This window comes from Nicrophorus vespilloides, unplaced genomic scaffold, assembly GCF_001412225.1.
Source record: "Nicrophorus vespilloides isolate i.1.1-1 unplaced genomic scaffold, Nicve_v1.0, whole genome shotgun sequence".
Lineage (NCBI taxonomy): Eukaryota > Metazoa > Arthropoda > Insecta > Coleoptera > Silphidae > Nicrophorus > Nicrophorus vespilloides.
In genome coordinates, this window is record NW_017097115.1 from 70,568 (window position 1) to 98,177 (window position 27,610).

A 27,610-nucleotide genomic window follows, 5' to 3' on the forward strand; every position below is an offset into this window, starting at 1 on the left:
TATTTTGAACAGGGTACCTGCCATCTGCATGTGAAACTGTATAGCTGATGGCTCAATATATAGGCAACCAAATTTTCAGATGGTCAGGGCCGTATTAGGGATCACTTACATAATATTTACTCGAAAACTATAGAATGAATCCAATATATGGGGCGGCCGTAGCCGTGTGGCTATGGTCGCCTGTATCACAAAAATCTGATACGAAAGTCGTTGGTTCAATTCCGAAAATCAACAACAATTTGTGGTGGCTGTTAAACCCGAAAAGGGGTAGAAATAGGGCCGGAGAGATTTATGTCAATAAATAAATTGATATAAATCTCTTAAACTTAAAAAAAAAAAAAATCCAATATATGCATATGAAAGCTGAATGTTTGGGGAATCCAGCATGTATAGATACATTCCTGTGCTCTTATCGATATTGCTGTAATACGCGTTCCTTTTATGAAATGGAGGGTTGTGGGGAGGTGCCAAATGATTACATACTTTTGAGGGAGGCGTAGTAACATCAAGTTTGGAAACCACTGATTTAGAATATAACTCATATTACTCTCAGTAAAAGCTAATAATAACCATTCCGCGATCTCTCCAACATTCCTTTAAAAATCACAGAGATTCTGATTCGTACATCATCTTTCTACAACTTGGAAAATACTCAACTTTCAAAGTTTGAGGGCACGCCACTACACAGCGTCTTTGGTCCCCAGATACTCATGACATGACATGACATGAGTAGTATAGTTTTGGTTAGGGTTTGTCGGTTTTTAAGTTTTGTTTTTTTATAGTTTTTAATTTTGTATAAAGTTAAACAAATAGGAAATATATTGTCTCTACTTTTTTTTTAATATAAAGTGTTAATTTGGATGGTGTGAGTACACTGAAAGTAACTTCTAATAATTGATAAAGCACCTAAAAAATAGTATATAGGTAAATTATATGAAACTACTTATATGGTTTAAGGAAATATCAGAATAATATCAGTGGTTTACACTTACTTTTATAAAACTTTTTGTCCGTTTATAAATATTTATGATAATTAATGAAATGTTATTAAAATTTGAGTTTTGAAACTATACAAATACAGAAGGAAAGGAAAAAGTTGCAATAATAATTATATTTAAATGAATTTATTATTAAAATAGAACTATACACATATATCACATATAACTTAAATAAATTTATACTGTTTAGCGTTATAAATATGGAAAACTTTAAGGATCAAAATATTATTAGCGCTTGTTCATTTGGTTGCATAACGTAATATAGATATGAAATATATACAAATATGTAGAAGAGAAACGGATAATCTACATATTATTTACACGTTTCTTGAGACCCTTCAATTCTTCATCGATGGCTTGCGGTAAATCCATGCCGATTTGCTCCTTGAAGTATTTCTCGATGGCAAAGCATTCCTCCATCCAGAAGTCCTTGGGTAGGTGGAAAAGTTCCTTCATGTTGATCTCCTCCTTCAAACCTTGCATGTTCAAGGCATCATCCTTAGGAATCAAACCGATAGCAGTTTCGGTGGCGCAATCCTCGTTCTCGATTCTCCTGAGGACCCAGTCGAGAACTCTGGAGTTCTCGCCGAAACCGGGCCAGATGAATTTGCCGTCAACGTCTTTCCTGAACCAGTTCACGTGGAAGATCTTTGGCAAGTTGGTAGAGCGGTTCTTCATGCTGAGCCAATGGTCCAGGTAGTGTCCAAAGTTGTAACCGAAGAAGGGACGCATAGCAAAGGGATCGTGCATGATGACTTTGCCCTTGTGTTCAGCGGCGGCGGTAGCCTCGCTCCTCATGGTGCTGCCGACGAAGACTCCGTGCTGCCAATCCCTGGCTTCATAGATTAGCGGGACTCCTGCAGGTCTGCGACCTCCGAAGAGGATGGCTGAGATTGGTACTCCTTCTGGGGCTTCCCAGGCTGGATCGATGATTGGACATTGTTCCGCTGGTGAACAGAATCTGGAGTTGGGATGAGCGGCGGGTGTCTTGCTTTCTCCCTTGACCCACGGTTTGCCCAACCAGTCGGTAATCTTGATTTGGCTGAAGTCAACCTCATCTTCCATACCTTCCCAGAAGACGCCGCCGTCGCTGGTGGAGGCGACGTTGGTGAAGATGGTGTTCTCAAAGATGGTCTTCATGGCGTTGGGATTGCTGGAGTAGGAGGTGCCAGGAGCGACGCCGAAGAAGCCGTTCTCGGGATTGATGGCGCGCAATTGTCCCTTATCGTCGAAGCGCATCCAGGCGATGTCGTCGCCGACGCATTCGATTTGGTAACCTGGAAGTGTTGGGTTCAACATGGCCAAATTGGTCTTGCCACAAGCAGATGGGAATGCTGCGGCGATATAGCGCTTCTCTCCCTTGGGGTTGGTGATGCCAAGGATAAGCATGTGTTCGGCCAACCATCCCTCTCTTTTGGCGATGGTGGAACCGATGCGAAGAGCAAAGCATTTCTTGCCCAAGAGCGAGTTGCCTCCGTAGCCACTGCCGTAGGATACGATCTCGTTGTTCTGTGGCTTGTGGAGAATGATGGTGCGTTCAGGGTCGCAGGGCCAGCTGGCCATCTCGACGGTGCCGTTAGCTGGGGTGCCCACAGAGTGAAGGCACTTAACGAACTCGTCGCTCTGTGCCAATTTGTCAAGAACAGGTTTGCCCATTCTGGTCATCACTCTCATCGAAGAAACGACGTAAGCAGAATCGGTAAGTTCGATACCGATCTTTGACAGTGGGGATCCAACTGGACCCATGGAGTACGGAATCACATACATAGTGCGACCCTTCATGCAACCGTTGAAACGATCCTGAACAGCGGCATCCATGTCCCTGGGAGACATCCAGTTACCCAAAGTTCCCTTGATTCCATCTTTAGTGGTTGGAATGGTGTCAGCTCTGCGTTCAGTGCAGATGAAAGTCTTTGATTCGACCCTAGCTGTGTCCGCGGGATTAGTTCTAGCCAACCAACTGTAAATGCAAATGATCGAAATAAGAAATCGCTCCAAATGGTGCACACCATTTAACACTCACCAGTTCTTGTATTTTGGCAGAGGTACAATGGTTCCCTGCTGCTGCAACAAGTTCAGTAACTGTTTGTTCTCGTTGTCGCTTCCATCGCAGATGTGGATGTTGTCCGGTTGGCAGAGCTCGATGTTAGCCTCAACGTAAGACCTCACTTTCGGTGACAGGTCTTGGACATTTCCGTGGACTACGCTAATTCCACGCAAATGGTTGAAGAGTCCAACATTCGGATGGGCGAGATTCTTGGCAAAACGTCCAACTTCTCCGGCGTATCTAAATAAATAAAAAAAAAACATTAATATCAAATCTATTCGAAAAATGATTAATTACATCTCTTAAGATCAACAAAAAGATCAAATACTTACTGTGCTGGTTTCTTGTCAATAATGTCTGGCATCTTGTTACTGTTTTCCTTACTTTTTCAATAAAAACGGATCACGCTTGAAAGTTTCTTTTTTGTATAAACTTTAAGTGTAACTCTTGTGGTACATAGAATAGAAGCCGAAAATGAATTTTAGGTAGTGTTGTTTGAAATCAGAGACGAAGCAGTTCGTTCTGTGAAATTTTGGTATTAATTTTGTATTGGTTTCGATCGCCAGTTTGCAACTGAATCGCGAGTCAACACCGATGTATTCAGTACTAACCAAGTAGACTGAATTGATTCATGTTGACTAGAACGCTGCTATATATGCCGAATTTTGCCGCATTCCTATTGGACGTTTGTAGTGGGAGCGGTGGGGAGTTTATCACACACACACATACATACGTACACACACCCATCAACAGACATACACATGTAAAAAATACTGAACCTTATCATCAATTTGCCAAATATACATTACATCTACACAAAGATGATAAGGGACTTAAAATCGTTGGATAACAATCTTTCTCGGTACCAACTATTCATTAATGATTATTAACTCAATAATATCGAATTATATTTATATAACAATTGTACCATATAATATTATGGACTAAAGCAAAAAAAACAACTCTTACAATTTTCCACATTGTCCAATCATCATCCAAGATAAATAATAATATTTGAGAGTGAGTTGTTTTCTGATCCACCTTTCTATGCTAATTAAAACAGAAAACACGAGCCTCGTAACCAGAAACCAAAATAGAAAACATTAAAAGACAATCACTGTAAAAGAAATACATACAAGCACGAATCGTGTGATGTATTATTTATAGCCAGCAGATATTTGTTTTGGTATGCCAATCTATTCGAAGAACGACAATATTGGCACTTTGAGAATAATATAAATTAATTTATATACATATACTGGCTCGTTACATTTTGAATGTTCGAAACTCGTCAACCCATTCTCATAATGAACAAATGCTTCATTTTTTTTTATGTATACGACTTAGCTATAATTTATTAACTAAATTGGAGTACAAATAGACAAATTACTTACTATGTAATAAGTCTCTTTTTGTTACTTGTAATCGAGTTTCAAACTGTCCGAAATATTGCGGAACAAATTGCTGTATTTTCAAATGTATTATATTGATTATTTACATTATAAGTATCATTTTTTAGTTCGATATTATGAAAACTGGTTTGCATCCACACAAATTACTTGTAAACTTAGGCTCTAATAATATTTGAATTCATTTTCACTTAGTTTTGGTCGATCGCGAAGATTTCAATCAACTGATTATTTCGAATATGACACTTGTAAAACGAGACAAAAAACATAATTTCAATAGATCAATATTGAAAATACGTATGGATAATACAAATGAAGCTGTCAGTACTTAGTTTCATCAAAATTACTCACTATCATTGACGTGTTCTATTATTGAGTACTATTTCGAATTACGTAAGAAGTTTGAAACGTGCAATCGCAAAAAAAAATAAATTAAAAGAGGACATCAGCTGTTATCGCAGTGTAAACAAAAGAAGAAATGTCGTAAGGACATTTGGAGGTTTGGTAATTGCCGAAAATTATCTTCGGTCACAGAAGTAAGTATAAATAACATAAGTTCGAGATTTCGCGTCTTTAATCAAAGTCTAAAAATATGCGTGTGTATGTAAGAGAACGACTTCATTTTGATAACGATGATCGAGTGCGAGAGATATCGAAAGAAATATACACATACGCAAAAAAAAAGTAAATTACGAGCCAAATCCATATATTACTCTTGAAAAATGGTAGACAATGTATCCATTATTATCTATCTATGACAGTGATAGCGAACCTTTTGGGATAAGTGTATCAAAATTATGAAAAAAATTAGCTTAACTTGGCTGCTGTATCAATTGAATACACTGATGATGAAGGGGACGAGACTTCCAATGTTTTTTTTTATATATATTTTGACTTATTGACTTGTCACTCAAAATGTCTCGTCGTGTCACCACTGACACGCGCGTCATAGGTTCGCCGTCACTAGTCTACGAAATAAATATACTTTACTTATACTTTAATTGGACGATAAGCGTTAAGGAAATTGGCGATCGATACGTTGAAATATTATAAAATTATAAAAATTATCCAACAAACTTAAAATTTATTCATATTACAGGCCGAAAGATGATTGGTCGTAAGTACGAGTGTTCGTTAAGCAGATAGATCGTAAAGTGAGGAGTAAATGTACTTTAAGTTTAAAAACTTGCAAAAGAAATACAGTCACTCATCGGGACATCCCGATTAAACGGCTGGCCCAATTATCCGAAGTTCCATTTCCTTTTGTTTTATTATGTTTCCGTTCAGGATTTGTCCCTAATAGGCTGCTGTCCCGATTAACCGGTGTCCAAATTATACGGAATCGACTATACTTGAGTTTTTTTTATTCCAATTGGATGAAACTGCAGTTTACGTAGATTCTAAAACGTTAAACATATGAATACATAATAGATCAAACATTATCAGCTTGGTATGTTTTCAAATGTTCCGAGTTCTAGAACGTCAGAAATATTAACGTTTCCTTTCATTTTTTAAACAACAAATAAAAAAATATAATTGTTTCGACGATAAACTAAGCAATAAATACAAACGTAAAATATATTATAGACCACTAGATATTATTACGTTTGATACTTGACACTTTTGTTCTTATCTCCACGCAGACGACGCAACTGACATTTAGTCATTTTTCTTTTGTTCGAAGCGCAAACGTCATTTCTTCATTGACGTCTTCAATATTCACGTTCTCCTTCGATGAGATTAATTAACGCGCCTGGCGGAATCAAAATGTGCAAACATTTCCATGTGGAATCGGCTTCCACAATCTGTTATCATTGTTTCGCATTTTTTTTGTTGCAATATGACTGAAAAAAAAACAATGCAAAATTCGATAATTATTAATAGCTTGGAATTAGTTTGTTCGCAGCGTTTTGTGATTCGTATAAATCATTTGGTATCGAGTCGATTGTGTATGAGTAATTTGATAAATTCAAGCGAATACTTGGAATTCGATAAGTACACTAAACTATTAGTTTTGTTTGTTTTGCGTAAAACAATAGGATTATGGTGTAATTAATACGCAGATTTTTTTTATTAGTATGTCAATAAAACGTATCCATATTTGTTTGATCTTTTTACTTTTATTTATCGTTAGTTGCTTTATCTGCAGCGTAAGTTAAGTTTTAGTGAATTTATAGAATTTTAACAAACAAGCAATCCAAACATAGTTTTAATATTGTTTTTACTTACTTAAATGTACATAAAAATTATGTGTATTAACATCTAAAATATGACCAAATATTTTTTTTTCAAATTCAAGTTAAATTAAAAAAATAGTTTTTCAAATGTCATCAATTTAAGAAATTTTTATGTTTAATATTTTTTGTTTTATTTATTATTTTTAAAGCAATCTATCATCTGACATACACTTGGTTCTCTTTGTATGCGGTAGATACGTTCCACAGGAAAACGCATAAAAATAAATCACACAAAAAAGGACTAGATACACGTATCAAAATAAAGGATACGTTTCATAACTTTTTAAAATCGCATAAAACTAAATCTATGAGTTACAATATACCGAAAATCGCATAAAAAGGGTTTATTAAATTTCAGAATAATAATTAGTCTTACTATCTTACTTCTTTCTGAAATGTTTATTCATAATTTTATAAAAACGTTAACAATCAAAGACAAGTTTATTAAATTTCAGAAAAATATAATCTTAACATATTCCTTCTAAATTTATACGGAAAAATTTTTCAAAAAAAATATAGAAAATTTTTATGAAAGTTAATCTTTCTTCACATTTCTTCAGAATTATCGTCGCTATATGAGAGTGTTCGGCATAATTTGCGAACTGGTTCGAAACCACTTTCATCACTAGAAGAGATAGTCAGCATATCAGATCTATGTCCTGAAGATAATGATTCTTCACAAGTAAAATTAATCTCAACTTCGCATCTTTGCGGTGGCTTTGCTAGTTTTTTGTACAGTTCCTGATATCCAGAAATGCAATTCTGATTCTCGCGTTGAAACTTGAATGCTCGTTCAGAATTATCATCTTTTTCGATGAAATGGTTTGCCAATTTGTGTCAAAACGTGTCAAAATAGCCTAAAATATTTATTTAAAAAAAATGCTTCTTGAAATAAAAACCGCATAAAAAGAGGACCGAGTGTATATATCAAGCCTTATGAATGTGGTAAAAAGAAAAATTAAAAAAAGACACTATAATACTTAATGAAGATATGATCCAGCAACCCCACTTCACATATACAATAATTATTTATGCACTTGCAAACATTGACTTATTGATTATTAAAATCGGTTGGGTAAGTCTTGCGGTTTAAACCTCTTCAGTCTTTGACGATGATCTGCAGTAGCATCAGTTGGGTGGGTTTGGGTGTTTCTCTAGCCGATGATAGTATCTTGTGCTAGCCTTTGCTAATTTTTCCTTGACGAAACTGATGTTAGTTTGCTTATAGATGTCATCGTTTGTGAAGAACCATGGAGCATTGGTAATTTTCCTCAGCGTTTTGGACAATAATTTGAATACTTTTTCATATTTTTAATTAATATACAATTTTATATTTATATTCTAAATGTATTTCGTGTACTTTCCTTTAAATTTATTTTGCTAAATTAGAATTTAGTTTATTTTGAAATTTTAAAAGCGAACTATAGTGAATCCGATGTATTTGTATATTGAAAATATTTTTTCCTACTCTAAAAATGTATATTTAACATTACATAAGTTAATTAAAACTTATTTAAATGTTGCCATTGACATTTATTATAAACGCAAAACAGTGTTTTTTTAAATTTTTTAATGAAATAAACAATCGAATCTTTTCTATAAGATCGTGCCTTTTATAAATAGCCACGCGACGCGATAAATTCACCTTCTTTTCGAAAAGTAAAAGATTCAAGGTTAAGAGCATCGCGATAATAGCAACATTAAAGGTTGTTCATGTGCGCTGGAAAATACCGTTTTTTCCAACGCGGAAAATAAAACGAACGTTTGCGTTAGAGTAAATTGCATTCCCTTAAGTTAGTGTAATCCGTTGATAAATTGCTTTTCGCATGCGAGAAGATTCAATTGAACGTAGTTTTCGGAGACGATGCGCACGAAATTTATATGTTCCTAATCTGAATTGCAAATGACAAAATACACCTGCGATTGCGTAACCGCGGATTATTCGCGAGTTCATTTCCTGGTCTGTTTGTGCCAAACGTATTATGGGCAACCAATAACACTAAATATTATAATAATAATAATAGCAGGTTTTGCAGCAAGGAAACAAATCGATCGATGATCGTAAGATACACATTCAAAGTTCGGTTGCTTCGTCAGAATTAATTACACGTCTCTCCGTTCATTAATGAAGTGGAACGCGTATTTCGTTGCGACGTCACGAACACACCTCCAGCTCAAAGGTTATCGCAGCCTTTAATTACACATCGGAAGGTGCAAATAAATAGTTTTATTTCGTAGTCGATTTCAAAGTCCAAAACAAAAAAAAACTAATTGGAAATTGCACTACTTTCTAAGTTTCAGTAAGCTTGGATTAGTCAAGTTATTAACTACTCAACTAACCATAGATAATAAGTCTATTAAGTTTATTGTGTGCAGATACTCTTAGTTTCATTTTAAAACTTATTTATTTATTCAGAAATATACTTCTTCTTCAATCAGTTACTCTATGAAAAATCAAATATAATGACATAAATATCAGTAGCGAATTAATGTCATTAGTCTGCATAACTACCAACTGCAACTAATTGCCTAGATTAGCATGAGATATTATTATTTGTTGTTGTGCTGCGACCCAAATGCTAAGACTATTTTCCAGTCCCTCGCTTTGACACATGGTGACAGCTGTCATTTAGCCAACAATTCAAAACTGAACATTGGAAATTTTCAAATATCAATACCATATTACAATTCTTCGTATTATGAAATACTATAGTGGCTTTTAATTTTATTCAATTTAAATCTATTAATTGTATTTAAATTAAATTTATATCGTTTTTAGATAATCAATTAATTGTTTTATATTGATTAAATTGATATTGTGTTATGTTATTTATTTATTCAGAAATATACTTCTTCTTGAAGCATTTACTCTATAAAACATCAAATATAATGACATAAATGTCAGTAGCAAATTGCTGTCATAAGTTTGCATAACTACCAAGTAATTTGCTTAGATTAGCGTTTCTCAACCTGTTTGCCTCACAATCTAACATATTTGTTTGTTGTTGTACTGCGATCCAATTGCTAAGAGTATTTCACCAATCCCTCACTTTGACACATGATGACAGCTCTCCTTTCGCGACCCATTCAAAATTTAACGCTTAGAAATGCTATTACGTTACTACAACTAGTCCGAAACATTGGAAATTGTCACATACCAATAAAATTACTATCAGACGGAATTGGAACATTTTATTCAAGTTTTATGTATGCAATTATAGAAAATGAGCATTTTTTAAACACTCATAAAGTCATTGTTTTCAAAATAATTGCAGTTACTTTATGTATTCAATTGTATAGTTTTATTAGCAATTAAGGAAATCGCAATTAAGCTCCGAAGTGTATATTTAGCTTTTTTTTTTATAATAAAACACGAAAGTATAAACAAAAGCTATTAATGATTTGTAAATTTGAATTAGGTGATTCAAGTTGTATGAAAAATCACCAAAACAGTAACCAATCAATCAAAGTAACAAATTTCTAGATCAGCACATTTGGTTGATACACAATATGTCAAAATGATGCCTATAATATGTTATAACCAATTAATTTGACTTTTTTATAATCATTAATATTACTTATTGTAAATAAACCTTGAAAATACGGTTTTATGTGATTCAATTGCTTACGTGAAATACTTACCTATTTTTCGGACTATAAGACGCACTTCAAATTTAGAGACGATTTATTGAAAAAAAAAAAAATGTCCAAATTTAATGTCCATTTTTCTAAGTGCGAACGGAATGTTTTCTTGTCTTTACTTAGCAGTTTTAATTGTTTCTCTTGTTTTCTCTATTCTCAAACCATTTTCTTTGTTGGTGGTGGACCAAAATGTCTTTTTGCTGCTCTGTTTCCATATTGGTTTGCATAATTGATCACATTTAGTTTATACCTCACGTTATATGAAAGTATTTTTTGTTTTATTTCATTTTTACAGACGAGTTTTCTTGTCTTTAGTTAGCAGTTTTAATTGTTTCTCTTGTTTTCTCTATTCTCGAACCATTTTCTTTGTTGGTGGTGGACCAAAATGTCTTTTTGCTGCTCTGTTTCCATATTGGTTTGCATAATTGATCACATTTAGTTTATACCTCACGTTATATGAAAGTCTTTTCTGTTTTATTTTCAAATTTAGAGACGATTTATTGAAAAAAAAATAAATATGTCACTTTCGGACCATAAGATGCAACTGATTTAAGACCAATATTTGAATCCATTTTTCTATGTAAAAAAGGTGCGTCTTATAGTCCGAAAATACATATGTCAATGAATTAAAGAATACAGAATAAATTTAAAGAAAAAAAATTCATGTGTAAAAATTAACCAATTATTTACTAAATTCATATTAACATCCAATTTTATAAAGATTGAGGAAAAGTCACAATAAATGATTTTGGTGTATATCTTGCAAAATCTATGTTTTCTTACAATAGGGATGAAGATATGTACTTTAACATATTTGAATTAATACAATTTTACAAAGACTGACCAGCAAATATGAACAAATAAAACGTTTTCATTGATTATTATTTGGAAAATCCGCGTGTTTGAAAATTAACTTTAGATTCTAAATTCTCCCTTTTCAATTTTTCATTTCCAAGATGGGATTTACTTATAACGTACATTAATATATTTTTGTTTAATTGTTTCAAGTGGTCCATGCAGATTTCAATGTTTTTGCGTTAATATTATTTTTTTTTTAATAATAAACTAAAATCCATTTTAGAGCAAAATCAAAATAAAACTCATTGAATTAGTTCACATTTTTTCTAGTAATTTTGTTTACATTAAATAAAGAAAATATATGTTTTCATGATTCAATCAATTTTGTTGTTATTAGATTCATCAATTTCCAAAAGGTCGACACTGCAAACAATTGCCTTTCGAGAACCGACGAACTTCCGTATCGAGAAGCAAATTATTATAGTTAATAATTATTTTCGCGTAATTGCACAAAAATCCATTTCACTATTATATTTATACATATTAAGACTTTTATTATAATTACTAAAATTTAAAAACGTATATGGATGCCCTGGTTTAACAGTTAATATTAAATAAAGAAAATTCTATTCATTACTGTACAAAATATTCAGTATTATAAAAACACTCTGGTTTTTAAGAATTAAAATATATTATTTAAAGAGACGATTATGCTACGTTCGTAGTTTTATTGCGGTCTCGGCAAAAGTGAAATGTGGGTGGTGTGGAGTGTGCATCAAACGAAACAAAAAAAACATAGCGCTTGTTTGTTATTGCCGACGTCATCGACACACCTCCGCAGAAAGGCCAATCGGTAGAAAGGTGCAAATGCCTCGTCGACGTTTTCAGCGCGAAATTACAAACGTTTGTTGTTTGTTTGCATATATATTTTTCTGCTATGCTTTGCGACTTGATCCGGGGACAAGCCCCCAACCTTTGAATGTGAGCTATTTTGCAATCGTAGCGACGACGATAAACGCAAAAAGTTTATATATATATATAAAAAAAAACAACAAATCTCCTGATCCTTGACCTTCCTCGACTTTCTCAGACTTTGGGCTCGACTCGCGCGACGTTCCCATTGGTCGAGAGCGGCGGGAGTGTCTCACCGACTGATGCAATTGGTTTTCCTATTGCTAAGCAAAAACGTTGCTATGCAGAGCTTTCGACATCGACCTCGCCATGCTATTTTTGTTGTCCTTTTTTATTTCTATTTCTCTGCTTCGTTGTTTTTGTTGAACAAACAGTTACGAAACCTGAGATCTTTGACTCGTAATTATCAATTTTTAACATCTTCGATCAGCTCACCTTCTTCTCGAAGGTAAAAAGAACCACACAGATTTGCGAGAAGCTGACGTGAGTAATTGCTAAATTTACGGGTTGCGATAATCTGGTTTAATCTCACAGATAACGAACTCCGAATGTCACGAGAGATTCGTACAAAGAGCAACATTATCGTTATCATTTTCTTTTTTTTTTTGATGACCCGAGAGGCTCGAACAAATCGTTACACAATTATGACTATTCATTTACTCGAACGAGAGTTGATCTTCACTTTTTTTTCTCTTCTTCCCCAAAGATGTATAATGGAAAAAAACATTTTTCAGACAAAACTCAAAGGATATTCTCAAGTTTCTACAAATTAACATCATTATTGGATTAATTTATATATATAGACAAATGTGTTGTTTCTGTGGTTAATAACAAAAGTGAAAGGAGCGTACGCTACTATAGTAAAATCAACAAAAAAAAATCACAGTTGCTTATGTTTTCGCAACACGTTTTTTTTTGTGCTCTCGCCAACTTAGGTAAGATTATTCCAATTTAGAACAATCAATAATAATGCGTCTGGTGTAGCTAATAATTTTTATTCAATCAAGGCTATTTTTATTTGTAGTCTACAAGGTTAATATACAATAAAATATACTATTTAGAAGATAATTAGTTTCACTTACAAATCTCCATTCTACATACTGTTATATTATTTCCGAAAATTAGATATTTTCAAATAATACAGAATCAAAAAAAGTTCAATATTTATTTTTTATCTACAATAGAAATTATTAATTAGAATATACTAGTTAATACCAATATTTTATCTATAAATAATCGCGAATGATTAATTTTCACAAAATAACAATAATAAACATGCGATTGATATGATCGGGCATCGATCATACGTTTTTTTTTATATCAATTAATCGTAGCACCACTTGAATGTGGTGATATCGTAATTGTAGAAGATTTTTTTCGGTGCTCTTGTTGTTGTATTAAAAAAAACTATATAAAAGAAGAAAAGCAAAAATAATATTTGATAGCGAAATCTAGATAAATTTAGTCAATTCAATTATAGTGAGTACAATAACAAATGTATATTTATTTGTATTATTAATGTTATCATAGAAACAAAACTAAATTAATAAAAAAAAAATATTTTTGACAGCTTTTGAAAGTTAAGCAATTCTTATTAATAAGATGGAGATTGGAGTAATGTCGATTATTTTGCATGTCACAGTTCATATTGTACTTTAAAGTCGCGCTAAAGACATTTTAATATTAAAGTGACTTGTTTACTTGGAAATAATTAAATCTTTTTTTTTTGCAATTTTGGGTGAAATAGCAAGCCAAATATCCGGCATTGTATGCATTGTGAGATTCACAAGGGTAGTAAAGCAAAAGCCCAAGTGCATTAAACGTTCTTATATGGCAAAGATGGTTTTCTAAGTTCAGATTCATTAACTTTGATCTTTCGGACTCGTATCGATCAGGAAGATCACCAAACTTTAAACAATAGTGGAAGCAAATTCATGTCAGACAATTGAGGAACTGTCAACATTTGTAGCAGATTGATAAAGTATGCAGTGCAGGTGTTTGGGTATCGCATCTGTCCGAAGAAAACAAAGCTAACTGATCCAGATCCAGCACATGCAACTTATTGCTACAACGTTACAATACAGAAGCGTTTTTTGATCGCTTGATCATTGAAGATGAAAAATGGATACTCTATGACAGTGATTCCCAAAGTGGTCTATATCGACCCCCAGGGGTCTATGACAACCTGCAAGGGGTCTACGTCAGCGAAAAAAAAATTGGGGATCCATGAAATGAAAATGGGGATCTCACGATAGTGGATCTCAACATACACTGATAGTATCTATTTACTTACATTATACTATCTTATAATATTACATATACATTATTTAGTTGCTAAAAATTTGAGTATTAGATTGTATAAATCTCTTAAATTAGGCAGTTGTGTGAAGAAAATGACGAACACTTTCATCAATTACTCCTTCACACTTGAAGCTGGCTGTCAAAAGGCTTATGTTTGACAAAATTTTTTGCATACTAAAGATAAAATTTTAAAAGACAATTTAATGAAGTGGAAAACAGACATCGCCTATTTAACAAATTTGTTTACAAAATTTAATACGGTTAATTTGCAGTTACTAGGCGACCGTCTAAATTTGATTAAAACAAAGTCTATCTTATCAGAGTTTCTTGCCAGAGTTAAACTAATGAAGCAAAATATTGGACGGGGCCAATTTTCACAGTTCCTCAATTTGTCACAGACGAACTGCCAGGAAGACGACGTTTCAACCTACGTTCAACATTTAAATGCCCTCTATTCAGATTTAGAAACTAGGTTTGAGGACGTTTTGACTATGGTAATACCACCGTGGATAATTAACCCATATGGTGACATAGAAGAAACGAATGTATCCCGTATTATGGAATATAGCGAGGAAATTTTTAATTTCCTTTCCATCATCAACCTAGTGGAAAGGGGGTTCAGCGCTGTTACCAATCTCCTAACGAAAAAAAGAAACACACTGGACATCATTAGCCGAGGAGATTTAAGATTAAACCTTACAAAATTGACGACAAATGTTGATAATTTATTATTAAAGCATCAGGTTCATCCTTCTCACTAAAAATATTTACTTATTGCTTAGTTAATTTTATGTTGCGTATATTTTATATAACAGATACAAAAATTTATTTTGAGTAGTTTTAATTTATGTATAAAACTTAACATGTATTTTTACTTTAAGTTTTTAACACTAAACTTCACTACAGTTAGAAATTTACAAAATATCAATATCAGGAAAGTAGGGGGTCTACCCAAAACCGAAAAACATGGCAAGGGGTCTACTTCACAAAAAAATTTGGGAACCTCTGCTCAATGATAATCCAAAATGCAGTGGGTTTAATTTTTAAGTGCTGAAACCTGGACAAATTATGAATGAAGATCTTTAGTGTGAACAATTGGATCGAACAGATCAATATTTAATTGAAAAGTGTCCAGCGATTGTCAACAGAAAAGGCGCTGTTCTGTAACACGATAGTCCGCAATGCGTAATGAATTAGGGTAGAAGGTACTGCCTCAGTCACCATACTCGCCCGACATTGAACCATTGGATTTCCATTGATAGCGATCGCTACAACACTTTGTATATGAAAATTTGGATGATATCTCCAGATATTATGCTCAAAAAGTAATTGATTTGTATCGATCCGGCATTGAAAATTTTGCGCACTTGTTGGCAAAAGGTTATTGATAATGAAGGTGATTACATCATTGATTAAAAATAAAAACAAATTGAAAATTTATTTGTTTGAATTGAATGTAAAAAAAATCGACATTACTTTCCGATTCCCCTAATATATTATAAATCTATTTTAATAAATCTATTCTAATATATTAATAAGTCTTAAATGACAAAACACGAAGATAAAAAACTTCTTGGTTAAATATAAATATGAATATTTTCAATAAATATAAACAGAATAATGCGATTAATTTACTGGAAATTTTATTGTGTCAAGCAATTCGAGGTATTTTACAGTGCGTCTGTAAATTCTGCGCAAATTTTCTGACCGCTTTGGAATAATAACAGCGAGATAAAAACTGATTGTTTCAATTACATTTACTTTTATATAATTTCATCTCACATATACAGGTGAGTGACGTTTGAAAGTTTGACAGGTGTCATTTATAGAATTTCAATGATCAATTAGGAAATTAGGAAAGAAACCTTAGGAAAGAGATTATTTTTTTGTCAAAATTGTCGATTTTTTTATGTGCAGTACTTTACTAATTAATGATCATTTTTTTATTTTTCTTTAGTTTTTGAAAAAAAAAAATACATGTCGTGTTCCAGGGATGGAATTCTGGACACAGTGGAATATTGTCTGGTGTTGTCATTGTGGAGTCTCAATAGTCTCTAACAATTATAATAATAATGGTTGGACACAAGAATGTGGTTCCACTGCGAAACCACTGGGAAATAGAAAGCTTGAAAATAATTGTTTTTTATGTGGTCCCATGGTGAAACCACTGGCACAAGGCTCACATAACGAGCAATTCACTTAACGAGCGATGTTTCGCAAAACGAGTGACGAGAAGAGAAGTCGTAGATTGTGTACCTGCTACAAAACTTGTGCACACATTTTAGGTGTATTATTATTATTTGTGTTTGCAGAAAAAGCAGAAATTTTGGAACGGATTATGCTCGTTAAGCGATGTGTTCCACTGGGGTCTATATCGCAAGCCCGACAACCGAAAGACCGTCTATTGAAATCCCGACGTTCGAAATCCCGGCTGTATTAAAATCCCGACTATATCGAAATCCCGACTACCATAAATATGTTATTGTAGAAATTTATAATAATAAAAGACACTGTCGGGATTTCGATAGACGGGATTTCGGTTGCCACCGGTTCCACTGTACATTATATTCAATATTTCACGTTACATTCTAGATTATAAAATAAACTATAAATAATAATAAAGAAGCAGAAAGACATTGGTCGATAGCCCTTTTTGTCATAATTGTGGCCAATAAACAGACTGTATAGCCATCTGACAGAAAACACATTGCTCCCGCCTGAACAAAAAGGATGTAGGCAAAGATCACAAGGCTGTAAGGACCAACTCCTAGTTGACAGGATGGTAAGAGAGGACGCTATAAGACGAAAAGTCTCCCTTGCTATGGGATGGATAGACTATAAGAAGGCGTTCGATAGCGTACCTCATAGTTGGATCATAGCAGTCCTGAAGATCTATAAAGCTGGGGATACTAATTGCGGATGGTCAGATAATCAACCATCTCTTATACATGGATGACCTTAAGTTATATGCAAGGGATAAGAAACAGCTAGACCAGGAGATCGGAATAGTAAAAAAAATCAGCGATGATATCTCGATGGAGTTCGGACTGGACAAATCCTCTGGAGTCCTAATAAAAAAGGGAAAAATTGGAGTCCAGTCCAAGAGCAAACACAGAGACAAAGACTAAAGTAGTTCCGGTCGTGGTTGGAGCTCTCGGGACTCTCAAGATGGGATTCGAGAAGTACCTGGAAGTAGAGTTAGCACTAAGCAGGTGCAAAAGATCGCACTGCTGGGAACGGCCCACATCGTACGCAAGGTCTTATCTATCGGCCTAAGAACGCCCTAGGGCACAGGCAGGGTGAGTTATAAAAATCAAGAGTTGTAAATAGAATCCAATAATAAACAATATTCATGTTAATTATTATTTAGATTCTGATATGATATCTCTTTTTATATTTGTGCAAGACAGAAATGTTTGTAAATAACAATTCAATTAAAAACAAGTTAAGATGTGTATTACAAAATAATTAAACAAATCTTAAAGGCAACTTGAAACATTCGATTTATTAATTATTTAATTTGATTATAATTTATTAGGAATAACAAATTTGTAAAATAAAAATAATAAGTTAAAAATCAACGTTGGCTTTCATTGTCAAATGTCATTGTCAGATTAACGTGTGTTGTGTATTTTTACCGGGAATAAACAGAAAGTTCGGTATAATTGAGTGTGCTTTTCCAAATAAGATCATGACAGGATGAAGAGATGCAAAGGTCGTGCGCGACGACGAATTACAATCAATTGAGAAATATTCCTCAATAAATAAATTGAGGAAAATTTTTTGCGACGACCGCCGCGAACGATTCCGTTCGTTGGATCAGATTTAAATTATGGAAATTAACAAACATCCCATTCACTTATCAGTCGAAAGGGAAACTGCACGACAAACGCGATAAAAGTTCCTTCCTATCCAATGTTAACGTAATTTGTCTACTTTGAGAATATAATAATAAATCAGTTCAATTTCATGTTAATATTATTTTCACTTGCAACTTGTCAAGTAGATATTTACAAATATACAAATTTTGACAACAAACTACAAAAAGCCGATGCGTAAGTAAATCAAATAATTTCACGTATTTTTAATTAGTTATAGTTATAAATTTGTAAGTATTACTATTTATATTTCATTTTGTTATTTACATTGCATTTATACTTTTAACTATTCACTTTTCCTTTTTCTCGCGTCACCGCGATAATCATAAATTTAGATTAAAAAGTTGTTTAACTAGTTTGAAATATATTTGAGGACTTATTACAATCACACAAAAACAATTCACTCATAATTTAATTCAGTTAATTTTACCAAATTTAATTTAATTCTTTGATTTTTCATTCTTTTAAATTATTAAGTTCGTTTTTTTTGGCCAAACATCGATACATAAGAAGAAGAGAAAAAAAAAGTACAATTTATATATAAATAAATTTTAACATACAATAAAAATATATATACTAATAGGCTGGTCAAAGAGCTAACGAGGTCTTTACGCCCATTGGTTTTATATTTAAAGAAACTTCAACTTGCTATGGAGCAGTCTATGGAATTTGCTCATTTTTTTTAATTCTCAGCTTTAGCAGCGTCGCAAATTCTGAGTCCATGTGCCGACAAATGTGATTAACAAATTATACGATTAAGCTTTTCTTTATGTGCTTATGCAGTGAATATTTCTATGCTCTATAAATGGTTTTTTTTTTGCACATGTTTATATTTATTTCTTCCTTTTTCATTTTATACTATTTAATTAACAATTTCTTACTATTAGTAAAAATCTTAATTAGAAAAATATAATTATAGTAATTAACTTTTTTTAAATAAACACGTAATTAGAAAATAAGCAATATCAGCAATTTTATGTAGGCAATGTGAGCAACTTGGGTAATCTAAATCGATGCTAAAATTGCTGATTAAATTGACGTGAGAAAAATAATCAAAATTTTAACTAATTATTCAGACAATAAAACGTCTGGCTCAATGTCATAATCCGCAACATAATATCGCGTTTCTTTTACAAAAAAAATAATGTGTGTGTGTCTGAAGTTCTGGTGATAAGAGCGTCTCAGCCGGTTTTATCCAGATACGAATTTATAAATATAAAAATATCTATCGGATATTGACTAACATAAATTATAGATTTTTTTCTTCGTCTTCTCTTTCTGGTTCTCACATTTCTTGATAAAATATGCAATCGTAGCAGAACGAAATGAACTATGAGAAAACCAATATGTGCTCAGTTGCAATCACCATCCAGTGTTAATATAATTTTTGTTGTGCAATTAAACATTAATTTACGTGACGAATAGGGAATAAACCTAGTCATAATTGGATCGTAGGTTACGAGTTCGCAAAATTATGTTTATAAAAAACAAATACATATATAGATAGATGTCGAAACATTGATAAACATACAAGATCTAGTGTGTAATCTAGAACTTATGATGTAATGCGAGTGAAACGTATCAGTTTTGTTTTTGTTAAATTATTTTATTTGATGACGTTTACTTGTTATTTCTAAATGTTTGTTTTATAAGGAAATATTTAGTTCGGCAATGGAAAATTGCGCAAATAATCGTTGTCCCGGAACTAAAATAATTTCAGGTTTTTTTTCAGATATAAAAAAATCACAAATTTGATTTTGTATAAAGATCATCTTTAGATTTCAATTTTGATTTGTATATTAAAAATATAATGAAATAAATGAAAATTTAACCAATTAATGTTAATTGTAAAGAAATATTCGTAATGAAATAATGTGAGACCTAATGTAATTTATTATTGCCTGAGATTATTATAAAAAGTAATACGGAGAAAACGGAATTGGAACGCACGGAAGGTGCCAAATGATTGAACAGCGCAGCGCGTGGAAGGTGCCAAATGGTAATGAGTAATCCAAATATTACGCGAACGTTCTTCAACCACAGATTAAAGAAAACTATACTACGCGCTGCGAATATCGCACCGGTAACAATTTTATAAACAAATAAACCATGATCATCTTTTTATAGATTTTTTTTTTAGGATTTTCCCGTAGAAGTCAATAATCCCATTTAGACATAACGCGTTTAACTTTTTTTTTTTTTAACTGATGTAATATAAAATTGAGATAGTTAAGAAAGTGTTTGCCCTTTTTTTTATCCTTGAACAGTTGTCAAAATAATAAAACTTATAATTATTTGTTGATTTTTTTTTAAATTTAATAATTGATGTATTTATGTTATAATTATAATTGTTATTGTATATACGTGCATTTATTCCAATGACATTTTCTTTATTGAGTTCAAAATTGAAGTTGGTGAACATCATATGAAATATTTCCCATACGTTTCACCTTCTTTTTGAAATTAATATAATATAAAATTAGAGGGCAGACAGATCTATGGACAGAAGTCTTTTGCAATAAATAAATTTGGTTTTTATTAATTATGTTGCAATAAATGTTATTATTATTATTATTATAAAATTGAGATAGTTAAGATAGTATATGTCTTTTTATGCTTGAATTGTATCATTGCCATCATAATAAAACTTATTGATGTATTTATGTTATATTTATAATTGTTATTGTATTTCCTTGTGTCATTCGCTCAAATTGTAGATGCTGGTGAAAGATTGTTTTTGACAATTTCCGCGTTTATTTCTATAACGCAACACAACATTTAAACAAAGTAATAACCAAAATTATCTAAGTATAAACACATACATTATTTAAGATTTTTTTATGAAAAAGCTATAAAAGTTTGATTAAAAATTTTCAATACTCATATTTATTTTTCATACCTGTTTTTGAGTCCACAATTACCAACTAAAAGTTATTAACAAATTTGCTTAATTTGAAGTTACTGAACCTGTCAGAATTACTTGTTAAATACAATATGTAAAATAATATTGTAACAATGAAACAAGGCTCGATTTATCAAATTCGGAAATTTATAAATACAGGTAAATGTCGTTTTACGCCGGGGTTCCGTTCCTACAAAAGCCGTCGCAAATCGAATCGGCGTAAAATGAACCCATATTTACAGTGAGGTAACTATAGGGTTTAGTTCTATATAAGTGTAAAATCAGCAATTAATAAGAGTCATTTCACAGTGGCGTTATTGTGAATCGGCGTAAATCGAACCGGCGTAAAACAACGTTTACCTGTATAAATGTTGCTAGCACTTAGAATGTTTGAGTTTGAAAAATCTCAGCATTATTTCATCATCAGTATTGATGATGCAATAGGTTTTCTGTAGTACATCATCGTTTTTGTATCAACTGCAACATAAATTCCGAATGCATTTAGTACTTTACACAACGGGTTGATAAAATATATAATATGCACGTTTCGGTTACACAATCTTATCACCTGATAATAGTAAAATTCGAAATATAGCCTATCAAACAAATAGAAAAAAATATTTAAAAAAAAGACTACGTATTTTTATTCTCGTTGCTATCGAGGTGGGCTTGCGAAAGCGATAATTCAAGCAATTATTCAGCAAATTGAAAATTCCGCTTAATTCAACAAGTCGAAAGGTTATCTGAGTCGAGTTTTTGGGGGCTCGTCCAGCGTAAATATATATAATATTACACAGATCTTATCTACATCCTATTCGATAACTCGTATATAAACTAATCCCACTCGTTCTGTATGTATCTTGGATTTTGCGATGTTCCTTCCATCGACATCAAACGTTATCAGCGCGAATCAAGATTGCTGTTACCATCAGGGACGAGAGCAGAGAAATATAAATATAAACTTCCAAAAATATGATGATGATGATAATAAGATGATTTCGAATCTAAGATTTCCGAAATGGGAACAGAAAAACACGCTCGTTCCGTTCCCATTTTACACGTTAGACATTATTTACATAATGCACACGAGGATGGGTTGGAATTCGGGTTGACCGTCTGGACCAATTGGTACCTGCTCGAAGGCTAATTGCACGAAGACGTCTTGTGGTATTTTTCCACGTCTAGGGCGCATTTCAAGTTCGAACTTGTACTTTTCCACTGAACGAACTTCCTCGGTCGCAGGTGTTTGGACCCTCCGGGAATAAATTTATCAGGAGCGGAAAGTTTTTTTTTATAACTTAAGAGAAGAAGACGTCAATTGATGATTGAACTCGAAAAGCACTTACTATTTGCATATCTTTAATCGCCGAGCCGAGCCACTCGATAGTTGTATTGTTGTTATTATCGATGTATTGAAAAGATTAAAGGTGATTTGTGGACTTTCGCTTTGGCACGGACTTTGGGATGATCTAGAAATTCACACATTTCCATGGAATGTTTACCTCTCATTAATTGCGTCTTTACAATGTAAAGGAGTAACTTTCAACAACGTCGCCAATATCAGAGTTGTCGGAACATTTCAAATATTTGCGAGCGTCCAATATTTACCATAGAATATAGCAATCAAACAGGCAAAAGTAGCGTTTGGTAAATGAAATCAAAATATCATTGCTTTCCGTATCTAAAAATTCGATTCGAAAAACTAAATAAAAATTACTATTTTATCGTGAAGTATTCGAATTGTTTCGATGGAAAGCTGCTGCTACGCATGTGAAATAATCTGTAGTTCAACCTTGATAGATATAATGTGTTATTTAATAGTTTAAGCTAACGGTGCTTCAAAATTTGGTACAAAGTTTAATACATATTCAAATCTACGTCGGCTCTCACAATAAACTTCTGCGTCTCGACGATCGTTTCACAGGGACGGCGGCGACGACGTCAATTAAAAGTAAATAAAATTAAAAATCGGAAGCGATATTATTTTTCAAATTTGAATTGCTTTCACCTAGTTACGACATTGATGCGATCAATTTTTTTTTTAAATTAATTTACATCTCGACATTCAAGAGGGCACAGTCTGCCTTAAATGCCTTTGCTTTCTCCACTTTTCATAATCTCAATTTATATTGATTTTTCGGTGTCTCTTGCTTTCTCCCAGTTTCTACGTTTGATAAAATCAATTGAATTTATGCGTAAGTTGAAATATTCATAAGAATGATAGTAATTGATTTCGTAATATTATGAATATTTTTTTAGTTACAAAATCAACGAAAATAGTCAATATCAGTTTTCTTTCATGTAATTACTTTAAAAGAATTACTAAAGTATATTAATGTGACAACAAAAAATCCTTTTTGTTAATACACATATTACAATGTTATTTTTCAATTTAAAATAATAGATGTTAATTAGGTAGGCAACTCTATTTGCACGAATTGCTTATTCAACTTCACTCATGGTCAGCGCCTGCATATGTTTTACTTTGGTAACTCAGATTAGATTAGGTAAATCATCAATGAACAAAAACAGTGGCTTGCGAAATTATGCAAGATGCGCAAACTAAGTGAAGTGTGGAGGGGAAAAGAGAAGAAGTATATTAGGTTAGACGCGTATAAGCAAAAACTAAGATTTCCAATTGATTGCGGATCGTAACTTGTTAAACGAGCAAATCAGCAGTTGTCATTAATCAGAGTTGTTTGAAAAAAAAAGAAGCTAAATTGCATTGTTTCCAACTGATCATACTGTACGGTGGCAATCGAAATCCCGACAGTATCAAAATCCCGATTGTTCTAGAATACATCGGGATGGGAGTTGTGATTAGGAATAGGGCTTTGTTTATATTGATGATTAAGCGACTCACCTAATTTGGAGAATTCAAAAAGGTGGAGTTTTTTTTTGTACTTCTGTATCTGTTTATACAATAAGACGTATAGACTAAGAGACTTCGTAAATACATAGTTTGTTTTTTTTTTCTCTATTAACAATAATAATAATGGTTAGACACAACAAAATCTAATTTTTATAATCATTTGTTTTACGTCTATATCAAATATTGGATTGGTGCAAAATTATCAGACGATTTTTTTTTAAATAAAAATTGCAGTTTTGTTTATTTTTTTTTTAATAAAAATATTATTTTATTTTCAAGTAATTACTAAAATGTAGTAGGTGGTGACTACGATCTGGAATACTGTCGGGATTTTGATATAATCGGGATTATGGTTGTCAGGATTTTGATACTGTCGGGATTATGGTTGTCGGGATTTCGACAGAAACCCCATACTGTAAGTATTTAGTAAACTCAAATCACTTTCCAACAGATTGTTAATCTTTGGCATGTGTTCTATGGAAACTTTCCAGGAACGTATAGTGAAGTATGAGCGTACATTTTATTTGCATTATAATTATAATATATATTTTAGGAAATAGAAAATGTTCCAAATTTGTTTATGTATAGTGAAAAAGAAATTTTACCACCTAAAGCAGGGGGCAACGCGGAGTAATTTTAAAGTGTACATACTAAATTTTAGACATTTGAATAACAAACACCCATTCCTTGCACAGTGCCCATTTTCATCCCACAGTGTCCGCTTTTCTGAAATATGCCCTCCTAGTACAAAAAGATTGCCGAGCGCTGACAGACTAATATCAAAGATGAAAACCCTCCAGCAAGCAACGAAGTCATTCTCTAAGCTTGATTCAGATCATTTCCCAAACATTCCGATCGAGCATAAGTCCTAAAATATTAATTTGCCTTTTATGAGAAAAGATCAAGAGTATAAGCTGCCGCAACAGATGTTTACATTGGACTAAAAGAGATTATTGATGAATATGTCTAAAAATCTACTATTATTAAATGGGATGAGCGTGCTGAAGAAAAGAGTATCGGAATTCGAATATATAAATATATTTTTATAATGAAATTGTGTAAAGGACTATTAGATTTTCCTATTTCACGCAGTCTCGCGTTAAAAGGAAGTACCATAAAAAAGGCACAAAACAGAAATGACGACAGTTGAAAATCATTTAATAAAATTTATTGGGAAATGTAGGAATTATTTAAATATTCAATCATTGAATTTTTTTAAGAAAATGGTATACAAAATACCAATTTGTTAGCGTATAAAAGAGAAATGTAAATTGTTATTCTTTCTCGTCCTTGATAAAAAGATAGATTTTATGTCAGTTCATAAAAAGTTCTAATAATTTTTAAATATTTGAGATATGCAACCATATTTGCACTGCGATTTAAATTTCTCACACTGAGGCGACATTCACAAATGATAATCGCTTTCCATTTGTTTAACTTCACAAATAACATTATCTTTGATCTTTGCAACTTTACAATTATTAATCTACCGAAAAAATAATCAAATTACTTCGAAACCATTTACATCGAGTAAATTATTATTATTATATATATACCAATTATTATGCGGTATGTTTTATCATTTTTCATAGTCATGCAGTCATATTATTAATAAAAATACAGGAATATCTCGCATACTATTCGGTTCAGCTTATATACAGGACTGTTTGAAACCGAACAAATCGAGGAACTAAATAAATATAAAAGAAATAGACTGTATAAAGTCACTTATAGTTAACCGCCACTATGGAATTGCTGTACCTATTATAGTTTGAAATACTTAATAGTGTGAGTTAAATTACCTCCAGAGATTTTTTGTAATTCAATTTCAATGATGAATATACGGAAATTGTATTTTAAAAGTACAATAAAAAAATTGCTATATTTAATGGATTTTTATGAAATATGGAATTAATTACTCTTTAATTGGTGCATATATAAAGCCGGTTTCATTGCATAATAATTGAATTTGTTTTGTCTTAAAAACATAACGGTAAAATAGAAAGAAATCATTAATTTATAACAAAACTAATGCGTTAATCAGTATACATTCGACTATAAACTTTGTTTAATTTTGTGTGCGTTTGTGGCTTTAATTATTATGTGGTGTTGAAAATGGAATTGCGGAAGTTGAAATGGAGAGAATAGAGAACAAGATACCGCATCGGATTGCATGCAACTGTTGAATTCTCAATGAGCCGAGCCCTTTATTATTAATAGATAGAATGTTCGCATAACGACATTTATAATAACGGTGGTAACTGGAGCAAGAAACCGAGTGGGTGAGATTCCATTAACGAAAAGTTGAGCGATTGAAATGTGCATTAAAATCCAATTTACCGACGATACAGTAACGAAGTTGCAAAACAAGAAAGTGAAATTATCTACAAAAAAAAAAAAAACTTTTTCGAATTCCATCAGCAATTAAAGAGAAGCGAACCTTGAACTGTCGCGTGCAGATTATCTAACATTCATTAGTGCCATTAACGCGCGAGTTCGGTAGCGCTTCAGTTACGCAAGTGGATAAAGAGAGAGAGAGACTAAAACAATTACGTGGACGCATCCAATTGGCACCGATGATAAAATAAAAAGGTGCCAAATAATAAATAAATTAATCAGAAATGCAGAATGCTCACCTGGTCAAGAAGAAAATCATCACGGCTGTTCGATCTGTAACAGAGAGAAAGTGAGAAAATGCGTATTGTTGTTTTGCGGAGAAATCGAATCCGAAGATCACACTTATTATTTTCTTTATTAGTTAGTTTTTTTTGACTTGTTCGATGAATGTAAACACAAGATCTCGAAAATCTCTTCCGATAGTTCTGGCTAATCGCCGTAGGGGAGAGCGATAAGATAAGAAGATGTTCTCTCCCCCAACAGCATAATAATAATAATAATAACAAGAAGTAAATGAAAACACTAACCGTCACTGCGTTTCCTATACTTTACGAAAATTTCCTAGCGTTGATCTCCTGGATTGAGCGCGTTTGTTAGTATCGACGACTTGAAATCTGTCGAGTCTGATTGAAACGAAAAAAAAAAGTTTTTTTGTTCGAATACACTTTGCGCGACTTATCTCGGCGGCTTTCTTCTTCTTCTGCTCGAAAAATAATATCGAATGCGTGTTTCTGTCTGTCCACACAACGAATACAACACATGTACATTCACACGCAGCTCATACGCACACAAATACACAGACAAACCGGCAGAGTTTAGCTGTGCATATCTAAATGTTAAAATGTTATCTATTTTTCTTCACTCGGATACATCGAGATGACCCTAAAGGAAACTCGGGCGGCGTATATTTTTATGTTTCGATTCGATGGCATTCACTTGTCTTGTTGTCTATAACCGAACGACCGACAGACAGACAGACCATCATCAAATCAAATCGATCAATCCAAAAAGTGCACGGGTTCTTGTTCGAGCAACAGGACAGGGCAGACCTCATTAGCAAACGGCGCGCTGCTCTAGGGCTTCGATTTCGGAGACTGATGATAATAACCGGTCCCCGCTCGTTCGTATGGCTTTCCATTCCTCACATATTCCGGATCAACGATCCCAAATACACACTCTCATATATATATATATATATATATATATATATATATATT

At 32.7% G+C, this 27,610-nt stretch overlaps 2 protein-coding genes across 3 annotated transcripts in view; one reads left to right on the top strand and one right to left on the bottom strand.

Moving 5' to 3' along the window:
- Window positions 1–1,108: 1,108 nt before the first annotated feature.
- On the bottom strand, window positions 1,109–27,559 carry LOC108558967 (phosphoenolpyruvate carboxykinase [GTP]-like). Of its 2 annotated transcripts, XM_017916072.1 has the most exons (4): window positions 26,921–27,559; window positions 26,633–26,666; window positions 3,022–3,285; window positions 1,109–2,958 (listed from the first exon to the last, which is right to left on the bottom strand). In XM_017916072.1, exons 2-4 carry the CDS (start codon window positions 26,650–26,652, stop codon window positions 1,305–1,307), a joined length of 1,938 nt encoding a protein of 645 aa, XP_017771561.1. In that variant the 5' UTR covers window positions 26,653–26,666; window positions 26,921–27,559; the 3' UTR covers window positions 1,109–1,304. The 2 variants fall into 2 exon arrangements, with proteins under 2 accessions (XP_017771561.1, XP_017771559.1); XM_017916070.1 differs by lacking the exons at window positions 26,633–26,666; window positions 26,921–27,559 and adding an exon at window positions 3,378–3,679.
- LOC108558966 (sodium/hydrogen exchanger 10-like) overlaps window positions 18,194–27,610 on the top strand; it is a 30,507-nt gene continuing 21,090 nt past the window's right edge. Inside the window, exon 1 of the mRNA XM_017916069.1 lies at window positions 18,194–18,399. The gene's annotated coding sequence lies outside the window, so the exon portion shown is untranslated. The remainder of the gene's footprint in view (window positions 18,400–27,610) is intronic.

Bases quoted from the DNA above. Each gene is read 5' to 3' on its own strand.
- LOC108558967 (XM_017916070.1), bottom strand. From the start codon at position 3,409: ATGCCAGACATTATTGACAAGAAACCAGCACA. The intron at 3,286-3,377 runs GTAAGTATTTGA...TTATTTATTTAG, and splicing joins ATTGACAAGAAACCAGCACA to ATACGCCGGAGAAGTTGGAC. The intron at 2,959-3,021 runs GTGAGTGTTAAA...TTGCATTTACAG, and splicing joins CTGCCAAAATACAAGAACTG to TTGGTTGGCTAGAACTAATC.